Source organism: Taudactylus pleione, unplaced genomic scaffold (genome assembly GCF_031769625.1).
Source record: "Taudactylus pleione unplaced genomic scaffold, aTauple2 ptg000390l, whole genome shotgun sequence".
Lineage (NCBI taxonomy): Eukaryota > Metazoa > Chordata > Amphibia > Anura > Myobatrachidae > Taudactylus > Taudactylus pleione.
Window position 1 is genome coordinate 3,062,551 of NW_028284791.1, and position 21,461 is coordinate 3,084,011.

A 21,461-nucleotide genomic window follows, 5' to 3' on the forward strand; every position below is an offset into this window, starting at 1 on the left:
GTAAGAAGCAGAGTCCCTCATCTGGCCCAACAACGCCCTCTGGACATCCGGAGCGTCGTCCGGGAAGGTATCTTCCAATGCATTGGCCCACCCCTCAATGGCCTTGGCCACCCAGGAGATGGCCATGGATGGTCGGGCCACCGCCCCGGAGAGGGAGTAAATAGACTTTAAGCAAGTCTCAACTTTCCGGTCCGTGGGATCCTTCAGCGAGGATATAGACGGTAATGGCAAAGTAGAGCTCCTTATTAAACGGGTGACATGGGAATCCACCGCCGGTGGAGTTTCCCATTTTTTACAATGTGCCTCAGGGAAGGGATAATTAGAAGCCAACCGCTTCTGAGGAAGGAATCTCTTACTGGGCGCCTGCCAAGCTACCGCCATATGATCAGTCAACTGATCCGACAGGGGAAACACCGCAGAAGCCACCTTAGTTTTTTTGAAACTAGGATACTTCGACTTAGGAGCCGGTGCCTCATCCTCTATAAGAAGAATGGCTCGCACCGCCCTAACCAGTGCTCGCACATTAATGGACGACTTGGTATCCATTTCCTGGACCGAGGCGTCCGAGTCAGTGTCATCAGGGACCTCCCCATCATCTGAGGAACCCTCTGAGTCCGATACCTGAGCCGCCCGCGCCATGAGTGGGCGTTTTGAAACCCTAGAAGGCATGTCAGTCTGCAACATTGACTGAAAAGCAGAGGATGCGGCCGCCAAATTTTGCACGGAGTTGGAGAGCACATCCACCCAGGGTGGAGGAGTCGCCATAGGGGCCTGAAACGGTACCGCAGGCAGCTGCGGCACAGGGGAAGCCTGTATATACATAGGCAACCCCGTATATGGACCCACAGACTGAAACCCAGGAGGACTCCGCAACAACTGTGGGACACCCGGGGAATGGGGGATGGTCGGCTGGGGTAACGCCCTAGTAGGGAGAGCAGTCGGGACCGACAGACGGTCCACAATAGACACTAGCACTTGAGAAAACATCGCCCACGGTGGTTCCTGCGTCAGAGAAGGTCTGGATGGGCCAGGAGCCACCTTGCACCGACTACACAGGCCATCCTGTGACAAATCCTCCCTATCCACTCCTGCAGAACAGCGTCCGCAGGAGGCCAACACCGGAGCCACTGAGCGCTCAACCTCCTCGTCTGACATGACAGAATATATTATATAGTCAAAAAATATATCTGGCAACAGGGCAGAAGAAAACGCACTCACTGGTGTGCTGAACAACAGCCCACAATATGGCACTGTGCAGCACACAACTGTATGTGACGAACCTCACAATTACGTGATTTATATAGGTGATGTCTGTAGAAACGCCCCTCCCCCACACACCTGTAGGGCTTGTAGGAGAAGGAAAGGGACAGGTATAAGCTGACAGTAAGCGGAAAATAAGCACAGACAGGCAGCACTAGCAAAAGTCACATACCATGCAGGAAGATATACTCACTGCACCTTTCCACTACAATCAACCTCCCAGATTCAGTGTCTGGGAGGGCTATAGTGCGGTGTACGCTGTCCTTAAATCGGGGGAGAGGTACACAGGGGGACCGGTCCGCGTGCTCCCCGAGATCTGCGTTGCCACAGAGAAAATGGCCACCAGAGACCTCAGAGGAGGAGTGGCCGAAGAGTCTGCAGCTCAGCGACGCCAGACTGCGTGCTGAAAGGCGCGCTGAGCTGAGGGGAGGAGCTGCAAGACAGGGAAGGTTTCCTCCCCTGGCTAGCCTATGAACCCCAGGGCTTGCCGGCTTCCCGCTTGCCAATATATCCCTGGTGGTCTAGTGGTCCCACGGGGTATTCCTCCTCAGAGGGGGAGCCCGCCGCCACCGCTAGCGGCCCCCGGTCTGTCCCCTAGGACCGGGGGCAAAGGACTGCATGTGCAGGTAATACCCGTGAGCCACCGCTAATCGGCGACTCGTGGCTTACCTTATCCCCGGCGACTCCGGCAGCAGTCCAGGGAGGGACCCAGAGTCCGGCTAGTACGGACTCTGGCCCCCCCGCCGCGATCCCCAGTGCAGTACTGGGAAGGAGAGCGGCAGCGTGGGCGTCTGCATAGACAGCCCGTCGCTGCCACACTAGAGCCTCTGTTTTCAAAGGAAAATCTAACAGGCTATTTTTTTTTTTTTTTTTTTTTATAGAAAGCTTTTGGGGGCAGGTGACCCGACTCCAGCTGGGCACCAACTCAAACTGAGGTGCTGTGGCTCGGGGGCGGGGTATAGAGGACGGACCCAAGTGCATCCTGGGAGCAGCTAAAGCTTTAACTGCGTGGTGCCCATGGATCCAGATCCAGCTATACCCCAAGGTCAACCCTGTGGACCCCTATGGACCCTGAAGTAGAAAGTCATTCCTCTGCCTAATGGTGACATACAGATAACCAGCCTCAGTAAAGTGCTTATTGGGCAGCCGTGAGTAACTACTAGTCTGTACAAGGACAACAGCTCACATTGATCATTGAGCAAGCCCAGACCAGACACTATCACTGGATATAAAGTTTAGAGGGGTATTCAATATGGGAGCGATAACTCTTTTGCGTTAATATCGCACCTATGACGTAATTATCGCTGGTTTTGGTTTTACACTGTATTCAATTTCAAAGACTTTTCGCAGGTTCGAAAAGTCTTTGATAAAAAACGGGGATAACTTTTCACCACTGAATAGGTGTCGAAAAAAAGGGGTGCAGGCTTAAAACAAATAGCCTGCACCCCTGGGAATGACATTTTAAAAATAACTGTCAAAAAAAAAAAAAAAAATAGGGACACCCCAAAAAATTTATTTAAAAAATGGGGTGAAAAAAAAAAAAAAAAATGAGAAAAAATTGTTTAACAATAGAGAAATAGGTTCAGGGCTATTCTGCAAGTATGCGGCAGGTGTATTCTAGAATAGATTATTAGCGGCAGGTGTATTCTAGAATAGATTATTAGCGGCAGGTGTATTCTAGAATAGGCTATTAGCGGCAGGTGTTTTCTAGAAGAGATTATTAGCGGCAGGTGTATTCTAGAAGAGATTATTAGCGTCAGGTGTATTCTAGAATAGATTATTAGCGGCAGGTGTTTTCTAGAATAGAATTATAGCGGCAGGTGTATTCTAGAATAGGATATTAGCGGCAGGTGTATTCTAGAATAGATTATTAGCGGCAGGTGTATTCTAGAATAGATTATTAGCGGCAGGTGTATTCTAGAATAGATTATTAGCGGCAGGTGTATTCTAGAATAGATTATTAGCGTCAGGTGTATTCTAGAATAGATTATTAGCGTCAGGTGTATTCTAGAATAGATTATTAGCGTCAGGTGTATTCTAGAATAGATTATTAGCGTCAGGTGTATTCTAGAATAGATTATTAGCGGCAGGTGTATTCTAGAATAGATTATTAGCGGCAGGTGTATTCTAGAATAGATTATTAGCGGCAGGTGTATTCTAGAAGAGATTATTAGCGTCAGGTGTATTCTAGAAGAGATTATTAGCGGCAGGTGTATTCTAGAATAGATTATTAGCGGCAGGTGTATTCTAGAATAGGCTATTAGCGGCAGGTGTATTCTAGAATAGATTATTAGCGGCAGGTGTATTCTAGAATAGACTATTAGCGGCAGGTGTATTCTAGAATAGATTATTAGCGGCAGGTGTATTCTAGAATAGATTATTAGCGGCAGGTGTATTCTAGAATAGATTATTAGCGGCAGGTGCACAATTGCAGAATTTTTAAAAACTTACTTTAGGGACATAAAAATATGCTAGTACCCATTTTCATGTACCCCACATTTGATGGGACCACTTAAAAAAAGGAAAACAATAACCTAAGTGCTCTTCTGCATCACTTCTTCAATGTCGGGAAAAAAACACCTGCTGCGGCTATTTAAATCCCCGACTTTCAATTAAAGGCTAAAACGGGGGTACCCATAGTGATCCCCCATATTTTTACAACTTTAGGGGGGTCCTACAATTTTTTGCAGGAAATTTTCGTTTTTTTACGCAAATCCCACTTCGCCGGGTCCCGTTTTCGGAGGTTTTATATTGAATACGCGGATAAAGCGGGCGCGCGCCCGATACTTTATCCCAGGAAAATTCCCATATTGAATACCCCACTTAGGCTGAAAACGGCTGCACTTGGGAATAATGTGATAAAGAACAGAACTTCTAAGTGCTGTATTTCAGCCATAAGCACAGTGAGAACTAACATACACACTTTTACAGTTATGCAACAAGAAGAAAAAAAAAAAAAAAAGGAGGAGGAAAAGAAAGAAATGTAGAGTTTACGCCGAGTAGCTGACTTGCTCGCAGCGTCAGAGGACCGGTAACGGCATAATGCTGGGGGTAATAGAGACGGCACTTTCTGTACTTACTCAGAGAAGCTTTCCCAAAGAAGTTGTCCATAGCACCGGATTTAGTAGAGGACTTGTTGCTGCTTTCTGGGGCCTGAAGAATGTGGAACCACCCGGGATTGAATAAAGCAGAGAGAAATTCATTATTAGTGCCGTTAACCTGCAATCAGACACGGTGGATTATAGGGAGGGTACTGGCAGAAACTGGGACACCAACAGCTCAGACACTGTTCCCGAATTATGGATACTGGGCCTGATTCAGAGCCGGACGCTATTTGCGGACGCTCGTTCAGAAAAAGGGGCTGGCTATTTAAATTGAGCGCTCGCTCTTTGCGGTCTGTTGACGCCTCTATGTCTGAACGAGCAAACAAAACATGTGCTCGCTATTTTCTAAAGACGCCCCTTGGCCGCTCGCATCATACGTCATCTCCGCTATTTATTAGATTAATCGAGTACATCGAAAGGCGTCTGAACTGCTCGCAGTGCTTGTGGTAGGTTTTACTTCCCGCAATCACTGCGAGCAGTTCAGGCTAAAAGACAACCAAGTGACGTGGTCGATGACGCTGCTTTGTTGATTATGCACACCCTTAAAACGCCCGTTTTGACCGTTTGGCACGCCTGCGTTCGGATCTCCACTCCCCGTTTTCAAGCACCTTCCCCTGTTACCACCCACAAACGCCTCCTCCTGTCACTCAAATTAGCAGGCACTCGCTATTTTGCGAAAACACGATTTCTGACCGCACTGACTGGTTGGCGTATGCGCATTACGATCCATACGCAGACGTGCGAACATCGCTCGGAGCGCACGAGCGGCCGCTACGAGCGGCTCTGAATCAGGCCCCGTGTACCATGATACTGCTTAGAGCAGTGGTTCCCTAACTGGGCGCAGCGGGATGGTGGCTCCAAGACCAAATCAAATTATTCATGGTCAATGTGATTAGCAGACACCAGCACTGGTTTTGCCTGTCATAAAATATGTGTACAACCAGAAGCCCAGCCCTGATCACCCCCATATAACTGACCCCAAGGATGACCTATAAAAACACAATTTAATTAATTTAAAAATTTTTGCTGAATTTCTCAATTAGCAACTTTTGGCCGAGGGGGTGGGGTGAAGATGCACAAGCTATAGGGCAGGGGGTGTGGAACCTGTTTACCGGTGAGAGCCATTATGATTTATATATTATTCACGTGCCCGGAGGCCACGCCCCTCCACGTGATGTCACACGGGGCGGGGGCGTCACAGTCTCCAATTACAGCCGCTGCTGCATAGATTCTGGCTGCAGAGGGACATTCTAGGCACATGCTAGTCAGATGAGGCTAGCAGAAAAAAGCTCCGAGGGCCAGACCAAATGATTCAATGGGTCTTATATGGCCCCCGGGCCGGACGCTCCCCATCTTTGCTATAGGGTGTCTTGATTCAAGAAAGTTTGGGAACCTCGGCTTTAGAGCTTGGTAACGGGCATTTTGCTGCAAATCTCATACTTTTTATATATAAAATTGGCTTCATAACATGTTTAGTCGGGCCCCCTCCCCACCCAAGCGACCATTACTGAGGGTTCACTACAAGCTCTGAGGTTGCCTAAAACGGCCGGACTACATAGAGCTTTGGTGCCGATGACGGCAATGCGTTCCTACTAATAGGACAGGGATGGGGAACCTCAGGCCCGGGGGCCGTATAAGGCCCCCAGAACCATTTGGACTGGCCCTCAGAGCTTTTTTCTGCTATCCTCATCTGGCTAGCAGGGTGCCTAGAATGGCAGCCAGAATCTATGCAGCAATGCCGCCTGGAGCTTCCTTAGGACACTTCAGACGGTCGCACCGCTGCCCTTACAGCTTCCCGGAGCATCCTCAGGATGCTCCGAGTATTGCTGTAATCACTGGTGATTGTGGCCCCGCCCCTTGTGACATCAAAGAGAGGGGGCGTGGCCTGCACCAGGCCCGTGAATAATGTTATATATATATATATATATATATATATATAAAAATGGCCCTTAGCAGAAAAAAAGATTCCCCACCCCTGTAATAGAGTATAAATGGCCTAATTTCTGCCCAGCTACATATAATCAGACTCCGCAGAGTGGGGGGTGGGTTATACAGTTTGAGGCGACTTACAGCCGCTGCTTTAGCCTCCGCCGCAGCATTTTTCTGCACTTCCCGGGGCTTGGCGGCTGGACGTGAAAACATTCCCATGATGCCCTTGGGCTGGGGAGCAGCCTTGGCAGCTGGCGGTAAAGCGTGACCGTTGACCTTCGGTTTGCTCGGGACGGTCACTTCCTCGGCTTCGTAGTTTTTCCTCTGGAGCTGTGCAATCTCGTCGGGGGATCTCGGGACAGCGGCTGCGCACTGAATGGCGCTGAACCTAATTAAAGGAAGGTGGCGATTAGCAGCCGTCTGGCGCGGCAATGAGATACCACCCCCTTCACTCTCGCCATACACGACCTGCCGACCGCCAGCTCCCGATACCCGCTCCTAACTTACTTGCTGCAGTTCTGGAGGTTGTTCTTGATGATGTCATAGTCCGTACTGAAGAGGGGAGCGCTGTCCTTTAGCGTGGCTTTTTGGATGCTGTAGACGTGGACATTAGCCACCAGCGCCAGCTTGGATTTGGCAGCTACGAGGAATCAAAGGGAGAGAAGTGTTAAAAGAGCAGCGAGAAAATGATACATTTCCCATAAATAACTGAGAAGACGTGAAATATAGCGTAATACCTTCCAGCTTTTCTTCTTTCACTACTGCCACCTTGTGGTACTGAAACGGTAATGGCAGAATATTAAATCACACCTGAGTTACGTTGTCGTATCAGCACTTATGTCGTTATGTGGCCATGGGACAAGGCTGGCACTGAAAACATTTCTCTAATGAAGATGATCTAGACCTGGTTAGATCCGGGGCTCACCCACACGCGATCTCCCGGTTACAGTGCGCATCGCATCAACGTTCCCGGGAAAGAGGTCAGCACAGAGACCTGCTGAGAGGAAGCGACGTATGCCACAGAACCCGCATGCCCGCGCCAAGCACTGGATTAAAGTGTACATTCATTATGGGGACGACAAATCTTATATCATGTCTGTAACTGGAAATGAAGACGATTCTGCAGGAGATGGCCCTGGATGCCTGCGTTCCTGCAAAGATGTTCTCCCTGTGCTCTGAATCCTAGGAGTGACATATACCCACCGTCCGTGCCATCTACTACAAGTATTCCAGAGGACCATTGACGCCTACAACTGCTGCAGTCCCCATTCCACCCCAGGATTCAGCAAATAAAAAGGAAACAATATCTTGTGCCAATCATGTAGTCAGTCTTCCTTCAACACATGCTGAGTTTGTGTATGGTACCGTCTTCAATAGTGTCACAATTCCTCAATTAGGATCTGTCTATATAATATACAAGCAGTACCTTCATTAGCAATATGAACACGCACCGTTCCGCTCACACATTACCTTGTGTAGTCCGAAGCTCTGTGTCTCCATTCAGTCGCCCGGCAAATATACCGTAGAATGTTAGGCTAACACGGGATCAATAAAGTTTCTGTGAATATTTAAAATATAAACTCTCTCTATATACATCTAACATATAATGCTAGTCTGTCAGTGGTCACATTCTTAGACCTCATTATTGAGGCAAGGTTTCCTACGATTCGTGAGCACAGGATCCAGCGCTGCTTCAGCTATAGAAATAACCGGGTTATAACTTTACACTGGCGTTTGCTCTATGCTGATCCTAATTTACATCTATCTGGTACAAATGTCTCCTTTGTTTTTGTGTGTGTACATTTTTATTCAAGTACTGTTTTACCATATCTACACAATAAGAGGCTTCTTATACGGGCTCCAGACTATAGACAGATAGTAATTAGATAGACAATGTCTAGATAGACACCAGATGTTAGACAGTTAATAGTTAGACAAGGATAAAAGTTCGACACAGACAAAAGTCAGACACACTAAAGTTAGACATGTAAAAAGTTCGACAGGAACAAAAGTTCGACATGAAAAAGATAGACACAAAAATGGTCGACACATTTTTTTGTTTGTTTTTTAGGATTAGGTTTAGGGCTAGGCCCTTACTGGAGGGTGAGGGTTAGGCCCTTACTGGAGGGTGAGGGTTAGGCCCGTACTGGAGGGTGAGGGTTAGGCCCGTACTGGAGGGTGAGGGTTAGGCCCGTACTGGAGGGTGAGGGTTAGGCCCGTACTGGAGGGTGAGGGTTAGGCACGTACTGGAGGGTGAGGGTTAGGCACGTACTGGAGGGTGAGGGTTAGGCACGTACTGGAGGGTGAGGGTTAGGCACGTACTGGAGGGTGAGGGTTAGGCACGTACTGGAGGGTGAGGGTTAGGCACGTACTGGAGGGTGAGGGTTAGGCACGTACTGGAGGGTGAGGGTTAGGCACGTACTGGAGGGTGAGGGTTAGGCCCGTACTGGAGGGTGAGGGTTAGGCACGTACTGGAGGGTGAGGGTTAGGCACGTACTGGAGGGTGAGGGTTAGGCACGTACTGGAGGGTGAGGGTTAGGCACGTACTGGAGGGTGAGGGTTAAAAAAACAAAAAAAAATTGTCGAACATTTATGCGTCGACCATTTTCATGTCGAACTTTTGACCCTGTCGACCTTTTTACATGTCTACCTTTAATGTGTCTGACTTTCTAATTATTGACTGTCTAACAGTTGGTGTCTATCTAGACATGGTCTAACTAATTACTGTCTCCCTCTTATACCACACCCTCTTATACAGGAGGTGGATCAGTACTTCTGCTAAAGATACCTTGCTATGAGCATACCTGCAGGATACAGCGTGTGCATCATCTGCTATATCATGTCACAGGTTGGGTATGGGAGCCCGGCACTCGGGATGCCAGCTGTCAATATACAGACAGCGGTATCCCAATGCTGAGAATCCAGACAGGGGTACAGTAAGTACTATAACCCTACCTCCTTCACCCCCTAACCCTAACCGTCCCTTCCTGTATCCTAACTCTAACCCTCCCTACCCTGCACCCCAACCCTCCCTGTTAGTGCCTAAAGCTAACCGGAAGAATTAGCATAAACATATACACGATACGTTGATGGAAGACGGACTACATAATCGGAACAAGATTGGCGCAAGATATTGTTGCCTTTTTATTTGATGTTTCATGTAGGTACAGGACTTGCAGGTCTATTTACTAAGCCTTGGATGGAGATTGAGTGAACTGAGATAAAGTACCAGCCAATCTGCTCCTAACTGCCATGTCACAGGCTGTGTTTGAAAATTGACAGACAGGAGCAGATTGGCTGGTACTTAGACCCCACAGTCATGAGGTTGGGTTTTCATATACTTAGGCCCGTATTCAATTTGAGCCGAGCCGCGATAATTTAACGCGGCCCGAACTTAACGCTGCCTTTGCCTGTTTTGTAGGCGTTAAAGTATTGCGCGCGTGGCCGCGTATCCCCGTATTCAATTTGAAAGTAGGTGAAAACGGGATCTGGCGATACTTGGATCAGCGTTAAAAAAAACGTGAATTTTTGGGAAATAATCCTAGGACCCCCTAAAGATGTCCAGACATGGGGGATCACTATGGGTACCCCCGTTTTTGGCTGCAAAAGAAAGTTGGGTTTTTAAATAGCCGCAGCAGGTGCTTTTCTTCCCCGACTTTGAAGTAGTGATGCAGAAGTGCATTTCGCTTATTTTTTTCGTTTTTAAAAATGGTCCCATCAAATTTGGGGTACATGAAAATGGGTACTAGCATATTTTTAAGTCCCAAAACGCATTTTTTTTTTAAATTCTGCAAAAATGCACCTGCCACGCTATTTGAAACCCCGACTTCCTTCAGGAGTTAAAAATGGGGGTACCCATAGTCATCCCCTATGTCTACACTTCTTTAGGGGGGTCCCTAGAATATTTCCCAAAAATTCCCGTTTTGTTTAACCTGTAAAAAAACGGGGTAAAAATTTACAAAAAAAAATGACATAAGGTCTGGTGCTGGTCTTAAATATAGGGGGATCCACACATATTTTTTTACCCCTATATTCAAAACCAGCACTAGTCCCTGCAGCCTTGGGTTGGTTTCTAAAATACGGTGGAACCCTACACATTTTGTTCCCTGTATTTTTAGAAACCACCTTTGGCTGGCAAGCCTGGGGCTGGTTTGGCTTTTGGGGGGGGACCTTATGTCATTTTTTTTGTAAATTTTTACAAGTTAAACAAACCAAGAATTTTCGGGAAATATTCTAGGGACCCCCCTAAAGAAGTGTAGACATAGGGGAGGACAAAGAGTACCCCCATTTTTAACTCCTGAAGGAAGTCGGGTTTCTAATAGCCGAGGCAGGTGCATAAATGCTCTTGTGCATCCTTATTCCAAGCTGCATTTAGAATTTTTTTTCGGGCAAAACAACTATGGCATCAAATTAGGGGTACTTGAAAATGGGGTTCAGCATATTTTAAACTTGCTAAAGTGACTTAAAAAAAATCATGAAAAATCCACCTGCAGCAAACACCTGCAATCAAAAAAACACTTGGGGCATACCTGGGGACCCCCCCCCCAGAGTCAAGTTCGCTCGTTTTTAAGTTGGTACCACAATTTTTATTTTTTTCGCCCCCTTTTTCAAAGTAAATTTTTGGAGTGTCCTTAAGTTTTTTTTTTTTTTTTTAAATTGTGACAGATTACCTTTGGGGGACTGTCTGAAGGCTGCACGGGGGTTCCCGAAACGTTGCACCCCAAAAACCCCAATTCTGCACTTTTTACCGCCTGCCATTCATAGGCGATACTTTACCACCTATTACATTGCATTGACTTAACGCCTAGGCGGAAAGTCTTTGAAATTGAATACGGGTAAAACTAAAACAGCGATAATGACGTCATCGACGGTAAATTACTGCGAATCCGGACTTAACGCCTCAAATTGAATATGGCCCTTAGTATCCATCCCGGGATGTTGCCTGTGTATAGAAACATTCTGCCATCAACTACAACTGACAGCAATTACACATATTTCCAACCATTAGATTTAAGATTTCAAAGCTCTACGTTTCCCAGAGATGACAGATATGTGCTGATCTGCATGTTACAGTATACGGGGCTATGAGAGGACATCCCTGAGATTACAGCTATGTGCTGATCTGCATGTTACAGTACACGGAGCTATGAGAGGACATCCCTGAGATGACAGATATGTGCTGATCTGCATGTTACAGTACACGGAGCTATGAGATGACAACTATGTGCTGATCTGCATGTTACAGTACACGGGGCTATGAGAGGACATCCCTGAGATTAAGATATGTGCCGATCTGCATGTTACAGTACACGGAGCTATGAGATGACAGCTATGTGCTGATCTGCATGTTACAGTACACGGAGCTATGAGATGACAGCTATGTGCTGATCTGCATGTTACAGTACACGGAGCTATGAGATGACAGCTATGTGCTGATCTGCATGTTACAGTACACGGGGCTATGAGAAGACATCCCTGAGATGACAGCTATGTGCTGATCTGCATGTTACAGTACACGGAGCTATGAGAGGACATCCCTGAGATGACAGATATGTGCTGATCTGCATGTTACAGTACACGGAGCTATGAGAGGACATCCCTGAGATGACAGATATGTGCTGATCTGCATGTTACAGTACACGGAGCTATGAGAGGACAGATATGTGCTGATCTGCATGTTACAGTACACGGAGCTATGAGAGGACATCCCTGAGATGACAGATATGTGCTGATCTGCATGTTACACTACACGGAGCTATGAGATGACAGCTATGTGCTGATCTGCATGTTACAGTACACGGAGCTATGAGAGGACATCCCTGAGATGACAGATATGTGCTGATCTGTGGAATTGATCCTGTGGAATTGAATAGGGCGATAAGTGGTGACGCGCGCAAAACCTCGCTCGCATAGCTGTGGGTGACCACCCACAGCTAATGCGAGCGGCCAGGTTGATGGTTGCGATGGTAAAGAACATCGCGACTATAGGGCTTGCGACAAGACCCTTGTGGAAGGGTCTCGCCCATCGCAAGCCCCAGAGAGCTTTCGGCTCTAACAGAGCCAGAAGCTCTCTACTGACATCACTTGTGATGTCAGTGGAGCCGCCACCAAACGGCAGGCGTTCTCATGGGAACGCCTCCGTTTGGGCAGCCACCCCCCCGGCCCACCCACCAAACGGGGCGAGCTGTCACTCAACATCGACAGCTCGTCCCCTTTGGTGCGAGACCCGGAGCGACGGAGTGCCCGTCGCTAGCCGGGTCTCGCGCATGCGCACGCCGGAGCCGGCTCCGTCGTGCGCATGCGCTGTGGGCCACCATCGACCCGGTTGCGAGCGCTCAGCACTTGTGACCGGGTCTAAATCAGGATCAGAGAGCCAAGTCATCAGTGCTCATACTCTCCCAAGCACACTGTGAGCATAGCGTAAATCACTTAAGGAGCGTACACACTACACGATATGCTCCCTGAGCGATATCGTCTAGTGTGACCCCGGCAGCGTGTGCTCAGTGTCGTTAATGATATCGTTCAGCAGGTGTGCTCAATGTCATGAACGATATCGTTCAGCGCCGGGCTCTCTCCCCCATTCCCCAACATGCAGCAACCTGTCGATATCGTCAGGTTGGGCTGCATGTTTACCCGATGAACGATAATGACGAACGACCCGCGGGAACGCGCATCGTCGTTATCGTTCATAGTTTTGGTGATAAAGATGGACGATAAAGTGGACGACTGAACGATAACGATATCATTCAGTCATCCACTTTATCGCCCAGTGTGTACGCACCATAACTGTACCATAAAAACCTCTGTGATTCTTTATTACTTCTCCATTTGTAAACACCCTGAACATTCAGTCTAATCCTGCTAATAAAACTAGATTAGATATACTTACGGAATACCCGTCCTGCACACATTTCCCTGTCACCAGATAGGTAACGTGAACCTGGGCGCTTAAACTCTCCTTCCTCTTCCGGGTGACGTAATCATAGAGCATCCTGCAAGGACACAGAACATTACAGCCGCCCGTTCCCGGTAATAACACCGGCCTGGTGACAGGCTTCATGCAGAACGCCAATATGAGCCCTCAGCCGCATTATCTTCTTAAGGGACGGTCGTCAGCTGCGCAGTCAGGTCTGTAGACGGGAACCTTCATACCACAGGGAAGTAGTCAGAGTGTCAACATTCCCAGAATGACGGTAATGCGAAACGTCGGCATTAAGTGGAATAAGCCATAACCTTTATAGAAGGATGTTACAATACATTATTATCATTTTATGTGTAGAGACATCAAGGTTCCCGGTAACCCTGAAGGAGGATTTCTCTCAGACAGGTGACCACGTCTGTGTAGCGGTAAGCGTGCAATAGGAAGCGTGTAACTGCGCCAAACGTTTGCTACTCACTGCTTAGCTTGGTTGACGTGGACGCCCAGTGTGTGGCTCAGCCATTTGTAGGTCACCTGCAAGGAGACAATGGGTGAGGTGTATAAGAGGAAGGGGACACAATGGGTGAGGTGTACAAGAGGAAGGGGACACAATGGGTGAGGTGTACAAGAGGAAGGGGACACAATGGGTGAGGTGTACAAGAGGAAGGGGACACAATGGGTGAGGTGTACAAGAGGAAGGGGACACAATGGGTGAGGTGTATAAGAGGAAGGGGACACAATGGGTGAGGTGTACAAGAGGAAGGGGACACAATGGGTGAGGTGTACAAGAGGAAGGGGACACAATGGGTGAGGTGTACAAGAGGAAGGGGACACAATGGGTGAGGTGTATAAGAGGAAGGGGACACAATGTGTGAGCTGTATAAGAGGAAGGGGACACAATGTGCACGGTGCCAGTCAGGGAGTAGGGAGCGATGGCTGAGGCACAGGTCAGGGAGGAGGGAGCGATGGCTGAGGCACAGGTCAGGGAGGAGGGAGCGATGGCTGAGGCACAGGTCAGGGAGGAGGGAGCGATGGCTGAGGCACAGGTCAGGGAGGAGGGAGCGATGGCTGAGGCACAGGTCAGGGAGGAGGGAGCGATGGCTGAGGCACAGGTCAGGGAGGAGGGAGCGATGGCTGAGGCACAGGTCAGGGAGGAGGGAGCGATGGCTGAGGCACAGGTCAGGGAGGAGGGAGCGATGGCTGAGGCACAAGTCAGGGAGGAGGGAGCGATGGCTGAGGCACAGGTCAGGGAGTAGGGAGCGATGGCTGAGGCACAGGTCAGGGAGTAGGGAGCGATGGCTGAGGCACAGGTCAGGGAGTAGGGAGCGAAGGCTGAGGCACAGGTCAGGGAGTAGGGAGCGAAGGCTGAGGCACAGGTCAGGGAGTAGGGAGCGATGGCTGAGGCACAGGTCAGGGAGTAGGGAGCGATGGCTGAGGCACAGGTCAGGGAGTAGGGAGCGATGGCTGAGGCACAGGTCAGGGAGTAGGGAGCGATGGCTGAGGCACAGGTCAGGGAGTAGGGAGCGATGGCTGAGGCACAGGTCAGGGAGTAGGGAGCGATGGCTGAGGCACAGGTCAGGGAGTAGGGAGCGATGGCTGAGGCACAGGTCAGGGAGTAGGGAGCGATGGCTGAGGCACAGGTCAGGGAGTAGGGAGCGATGGCTGAGGCACAGGTCAGGGAGTAGGGAGCGATGGCTGAGGCACAGGTCAGGGAGTAGGGAGCGATGGCTGAGGCACAGGTCAGGGAGTAGGGAGCGATGGCTGAGGCACAGGTCAGGGAGTAGGGAGCGATGTATCAGTGGCGCCGGTTGGGGTGTAAGGAGCGATGTGTGCAGCAGTGAATGATGGGAATAGGCAGTGGTGGGAGCAGTAGGGAGCAATGCGTGCAGTAAGGGTGGGTGACGGATAGCAGGAGGGGGGCTCTCACGATCTTGTTGTGGTCGGCGATCAGCTCGTCGATGTTTTCCAGGTACAGCTCGTCCATGGTGCTGGGAGCTCGGGGTGACAGGCGGGAGAGGATGATGAGCGGACCTGGGCACCGAGCTCAGCAACACGCAGGCGCCTCACCGCCTCTATGATTGGCTGTGGGGGAATCCCGGGAAGAGCAGCTGACCAATGAGCTCCGGCTGCCGTGCACGTGTGCACTGCTCTAGCCACGCCCATTGTACTCGGTGGGAGGAGCTAAATTCGGTTAACGCTTTCACCACCGGAGCCTGTGCTGGGTGTCACGTGTCATAGCATAGCATGCTATTAGCATGTAGCATGTACGTTACACTGTGACACAGCACGATTGTTCCATTCTGCGAATGCGTATGCATCAGGTGAGCGCGAACCAGACGCTGCGATCAGGACTGATAGGAAGGGCCATTTGGGGTTTTGTCGCCAAAATTTGCGCGGTCGTTTTTCGCCAAAGTACGCAACTGACGCAACTGACGCAACTGAGGATTTTTTTTCCCAGTAATTTATCTGTCGGATGAGTGTTCAAAGGGCTCTGAAAGAAATCCCCACATTAGCCAAAAAAAATGGCGAAAATGCCGCAGTTTTTTTTGTCGAAAATGAATACGGCCCAGTATCTGATAAGTGGTGACGGGTATGCGCGGTATATGGTGAGTAACAAGGTTCTGCACGGTGAAGGGAAAGCAAGCGCTGCGACCGGGGGACACGTTATGTCACCGGCATCGCTGACGTCTGATGGACTGCCGCTCGCTGACACTACTTCTGTGACCCGCCATCTGACGCTGCGGCGACGCTACAGTCACACTCTCTGTCCCTAACGTAGCGCGGCGGCCGCGGGCGGCTTTACAAGTGCCGTGGCCGTCGCTCAGACATTACAGGGGCGGCCAGGCCATTAAAGTAATACACTGTGCGCCTGGACATAGCCATGGCCGCGCCTGGCTCTACAAGTGCCGTGGCCACCGCTCAGAATTTACACAGGGGCCGGCAGGGTCGGACTGGCACACGGGTACAGGGGAAACCCCCGGTGGGCCCCACTGCCTGAGGGCCCACCTCCTCCTTAAGGGATCAGGTTCCAGACTGTGCACTTCAATTATACGTTATACATATGTTAATTTATATTGCAGAGGACTATGGTGTATATTCTACAATGCATTGCTGTTATTAATCTGGTACATTATCATGCATGCACTAACAGTATTTACTATACATATATTTTTAAAGGGGCCCAAACCATGCCAAGCACTGAGTAATAGTTAGCCACACCCCCTCTGAAGGCTGGCCACACCCCTAAGGAGGGGCCCCTATCAGTTCATACGCCCGGTGGGCCCTTTATGCCCCAGTCTGACACTGGGGGCCGGCCATTATGGTTATTAGTAAGCTCACTGTCACTAACATAACAGGGCAGTGAGCAGCGCCCTCCAGTGGCCGGCGCCCCTAGGCAGCTGCCTAATGGTGGCACCAACCCTGATTGCTGCAGCGGCATAGCGATCACAACGAACTGCGTTCGTAATCGCAGTGGCAATCGCAATAGCGATCCAAGCTGAATCAGGCCCAAGGACTGCTTTTGCATGTAGCCCACAAATGCTGGACAGCTTTATTTTTACGCCAAAATCAAGACAGGGATGAATCCTGCACCAGTGTCTTTATCCTAACTAATATCTTCAATGGTCCTTATCTCAAAATAGCTAAAATCTGTAGTTACACGTCTCTACCGCATAGTTATATGGCTTCTATGAGGTGCTACCCGCTACTCAATTTTTACATATATCACAGAAATAAGAAGAGAAAGGTAAGAAGTTTCGAAGGTGCACTAGCGACCACAAAAATATAATTTAAAAGTTATAAACTTTATTGGTATGTTTTATATTTATAAGTTAAAATAGGTGAAATACAAATATAGAATGCCCTGACAAAGCCTGAATGGTGGAACGGCCGTAGGCTCTCTGCAGCCGTTGTCTATGTTCTGAATATATTGAAACACACTGTTATTGTTAATGCTGTTAGATTGAGATTGATACATATGTTGCACTGTATACCTTGTGACTATTAGCCGCCTCCAAACAAAGCAATGAGAAAGCACTGAGGGCCTCATTCAGAGGCGGTCGTTAGATGCAAGCGGTCGCTCTGAATCTGGGCGGCCGCTTGCATCCTGAACGGCCGCCTCCTTGTCAATCGTTAAGCTGTGGGTTAACACTCACAGCTCTAACGACCGACATGGGTGATGGTCGCGATGGTCAAGACCATCGGGGCTTACGACCAGACCCTAGGGTAGGGTCTGGGCACTCGTAAGCCCCAGGGAGCTTTCTGCTCTGTTCGAGCAGGAAGTTCCCCACTGACATCAGCAATGATGTCAGTGGGGCCGCCCCCAAACGGCAAGCGTTCCGACTGGAACGCCTCCGTTTGGCCGGGCACACCCCCGGCCCGCCCAGCAAACGGGGCGAGCTGTCAGTCAACATCGACAGCTCGCCCCGTCTGCTACGAGACCCCTAACGACGGAGCGCCCGTCGTTAGCCGGGCCTCGCGCATGCGCTGTGGGGCAGCATCGAGTCAGTTGTGAGCGCTCAGCGCTCACGACCGGCTCTGAATGAGCTCCTGACAGCTTTGGCAGAGGACAGGGTAATATAGAAGCACATGAGTAAAAGCAATGATAACAATTATATGCTAGGATCGATTGGCAGAAGCTAATTGATACTGCATATGTAGCCCTAACCTGCCCTAAACCGTGTGGTTAATAAAGAATGTTATAAGAATGATGAAATTACAAAGGTGATAGTGCCCAGTTATACAGTTACCTAAGAAACTGATTGGATACATTTAAAGGGCTAGACTACACAATACCCATCTCTTTCTAATACCCCTTTTACACCTAAATTCTGGTTCTGAACACGGGGCCTGATTCAGAGCCGGACGCTCTGACAGAGCGCTCGCTCTGAATCAGGGCCGGCCCTCTGGTTTTTTAGAGCGGCCTCCCGGCCGCTCGCATAGCTGTGGGTGACCAGCCACAGCTATAGCGAGCGGCCAGGAAGCTGGTCGCGATGGTCAAGACCATCGCGACCATCGGGCTTGCGACGAGACCCTTGCGGTAGGGTCTCGTTGCCGCAAGCCCCAGAGTGCTTTCAGCTCTAACAGAGCCGAAATCTCTCCCACTGACATCACTTGTGATGTCAGTGGGGCCGGCCCCAGACGGTAGTCGTTCCCATGGGAACGCCTCCGTCTGGGCAGCCATACCCATGGCCTGCCCACCAAAGGGGGCGTGCTGTCACTCAACATCGACAGCACGCCCCCTTTGGTACGAGACCCGGAGCGACGGATTGCCCGTCGCTATCCGGGTCTCGCGCATGCACACAACGGAGCCGGCTCCGTTGTGCGCATGCGCACTGAGCCACCATCGACCCGCTTGCGAGCGCATAGTGCTCACGAGTGGGCCTGAATCAGGCCCATGGTTCCAATCCGGATCAAACCTGGAATTTCCCTGACGCCGACCCCGGACGTTCTCGAGTCGGCGCCGTTCACACAGGAGTCGGGTCTGCATAGACCCGGCTTTTCTGGCGTTGAAGTGGACGCTTGGAGATGACGTCATCTCCAAGCGCCACTGAAGCCGGACCAATCGTCCGGCATGCGGCGCACTCCAGGTCATCGTGACCCCGAAGCACGCCATTCACACTGCAGGGTTTCACGGCTTACTCCCGTGTTAAACCCTGCAAGTTACCTGGGTTGGATTACCGGGTCTCTCCACCCGGGAATCCATCCCTTTTACACCAAGGAGCTACCCGGGTTAAACCTGTAATAACCCTGGTTTTAGCTCCGGTGTAAAAAGGGTATTCGTGAGGGAATAACATTCTATTAAACTCTCTGGCCATAATGAATCTAAAGGCGCGTACACACTCAGCGATCAGGAAAGACAGTACGATTTCGACATCGTAATCGTACCGTTGTTCCTCATCCCTTGTAGTGTCTGCACTGAACGATCAGTCATTTAGTGCAGGCACTGTCCATCATTCCTGAACATGCCAATCTGTCGTTATCGGCAGATTGGGCTGCATGTTCGGGCGATGGACAATGTCGGAAACGACCAGTAGGAACGCGCGTCGCTGGTCATTTCTGACATAAAAGTGCACGATTTGTGCGCGATTACTGAGCGATTGCACGATTACGATGTCGTAATCGTGCAATCGCTTAGTAATATCGCCCAGTGTGTACGCACCTTAAGACATAACAGTGTGTGATTACTTATAAGCAATAAGCTGTAATAAGTGATTTACAGAAACGGAACGAGACAGACCACGGTTGTTTTGTTGAACATATATTTTAATACACTTTACTATTTTTCATTACTTTTTTCATGTTCTTACGTTTTATATTTCACCTATTTTAACTTATAAATATTTAATACATACCAATAAAGTTTATAACTTTTAAATGATATTTTTGTGGTCACTAGTGTACCTTCGAAACTACTTACCTTTCTCTTCCTTATTTTTGTGATAGCTTTATTTTTACACGGCAATTCAGATTTCAGCTTGGACCCGTCCCTCCCGAATCTTTCTAATGTGTGTAATGCGAATGATGTACAGTACATGGATCTGAAAACAAAAACCATTGCAGCAAGTGATGGCGCAGATATTTGTGTTATTACCTGCATGGCGTGCCAATTATCCATTGTTTTGTACACTTTAGTAAGTCATGCACAAGTAGATGGGAGTCCACTGTAAACAGCGAGAGGTGATTTAGGCGTGTTTGCATTTACATGCGTGTGATGAAAATAATAACTTCCATATAGGATAAAACGGGCATTACACACGCCAGTGTGCGCGTAACATGGAGCTGCCATTAGTTTCTCACTCTCGCTATACTGTAGTTGTCCTTTTACGCTGTTTTGTCATCCTACCTTGTGCACTAACTAGAGAGTTTCCACATTGTGCCCAATCCTATTGCCCCGGCAGAGGAAAGGGGTGTGAGGGAGCAGAATACTATTTATCAAAGGCGTTATAGATGTCAGATGAATTATCAAAGTAGAGCCACACAGAAAAGAGGGATTACCGCTTATTGGGGCACTTGGTTAACCAGTTTATTTATTACCAGTTATTTATATAGCGCACACATATTCCGTAGCGCTTTACAGAGAATTATTTGGCCATTCACATCAGTCCCTGCCCCAGTGGAGCTTACAATCTATAGTACCTATCATATGTTTTACACACAGGTTAATTTTGTTGGGAGCCAATTAGTCTACCAGTATGTTTTTTGGAGTGTGGGAGGAAACCGGCATACCCAGGGGAAACCCACACCAGCACAGGGAGAATATACAAACTCCACACAGTTAGGGCCGAGGTGGGAATCGAACCCACAACCTCAGTGCTGTGAGGTAGTAATGCTAACCATTACACCATCTGTGCTGCCCGGATGATCAATGAATAATAACAGTAGCATATCCAATATTCAGTCGAAGTTTGACTTCCCAGATTGAACCCATTTGTGTATCTCCAGATGAGACATTTTGGAGCCCAATTTATCAATGCGATATTAGCACCCACAATCACATTACAGTATGCAATTATGTTGGGCAAATGTAGTAAGGAGCACCCGCAGAGCCCGTCCCTGCGATGCATTTGGAGTGAAGTGACTGCGTTAGCGGTCTCTTCACTCCTGTGCCGGGACTTCAGCGCAGCTTATTAAATTCTCCCCTAAAGCTCTATACAAAAATACAAATTGAAACGTGAATGATCAACATCCACTAGAGGACAGCAGAATCATTAAGACCAATGCATTGTGGAGATAAATTAGTATGTACTATTCCTTTTATTATTATTATCATTTATTTATATGGTGCCACAAGTGTTCCGCAGCGCCTTACAAAGCACATAAACAAGTTGTAGACAAGTGACTTACAGAACAATACAGGACCAGGACATGGATAATATATATTGCTACATTAGCGACCAAAACACCCAGATAAGCAACAGAGCATAAGCAACTAAGGGCCTCATTCAGACCCACTCGCAAGCGGCTGTCCGCTCACAAGTGGGTCGATGGTGTGCACTGCGCATGCGCACGACGGAGGGAGCTCCGTCGTGCGCATGCGCCAGACGTGACGAGCGAAGGACTTTCCTTCGCTCGTTGTGTCTGATCAAAGGGGGCGTGCTGTCGATGTTGATTGACAGCACGCCCCCTTTGGTGGGCGTGCCTCCCAGACGGAGGCTTTCCCAAGGGAACGCCTACCGTCAGAAGCCGGCCCCACTGGCATCACTAGTGATGTCAGTGGGAGTGATTTTGGCTCTGATAGAGCCAAAATC

General features: G+C 49.1%; 1 protein-coding gene across 2 annotated transcripts in view; it reads right to left on the reverse strand.

Moving 5' to 3' along the window:
* POLD3 (DNA polymerase delta 3, accessory subunit) overlaps positions 1 to 15,326 on the reverse strand; it is a 30,996-nt gene extending 15,670 nt beyond the window's left edge. For both annotated transcript variants that reach the window (XM_088445853.1, XM_088445852.1), the window contains exons 1-7: positions 15,140 to 15,326; positions 13,691 to 13,746; positions 13,183 to 13,285; positions 7,031 to 7,070; positions 6,801 to 6,933; positions 6,435 to 6,681; positions 4,341 to 4,413 (exon numbers count right to left, since the gene is read on the reverse strand). In XM_088445853.1, coding sequence (XP_088301979.1) covers positions 4,341 to 4,413; positions 6,435 to 6,681; positions 6,801 to 6,933; positions 7,031 to 7,070; positions 13,183 to 13,285; positions 13,691 to 13,746; positions 15,140 to 15,196 — 709 coding nt within the window. In that variant the 5' untranslated portion in view covers positions 15,197 to 15,326. The remainder of the gene's footprint in view (positions 1 to 4,340; positions 4,414 to 6,434; positions 6,682 to 6,800; positions 6,934 to 7,030; positions 7,071 to 13,182; positions 13,286 to 13,690; positions 13,747 to 15,139) is intronic.
* Between the last annotated feature and the right edge of the window lie 6,135 nt (positions 15,327 to 21,461).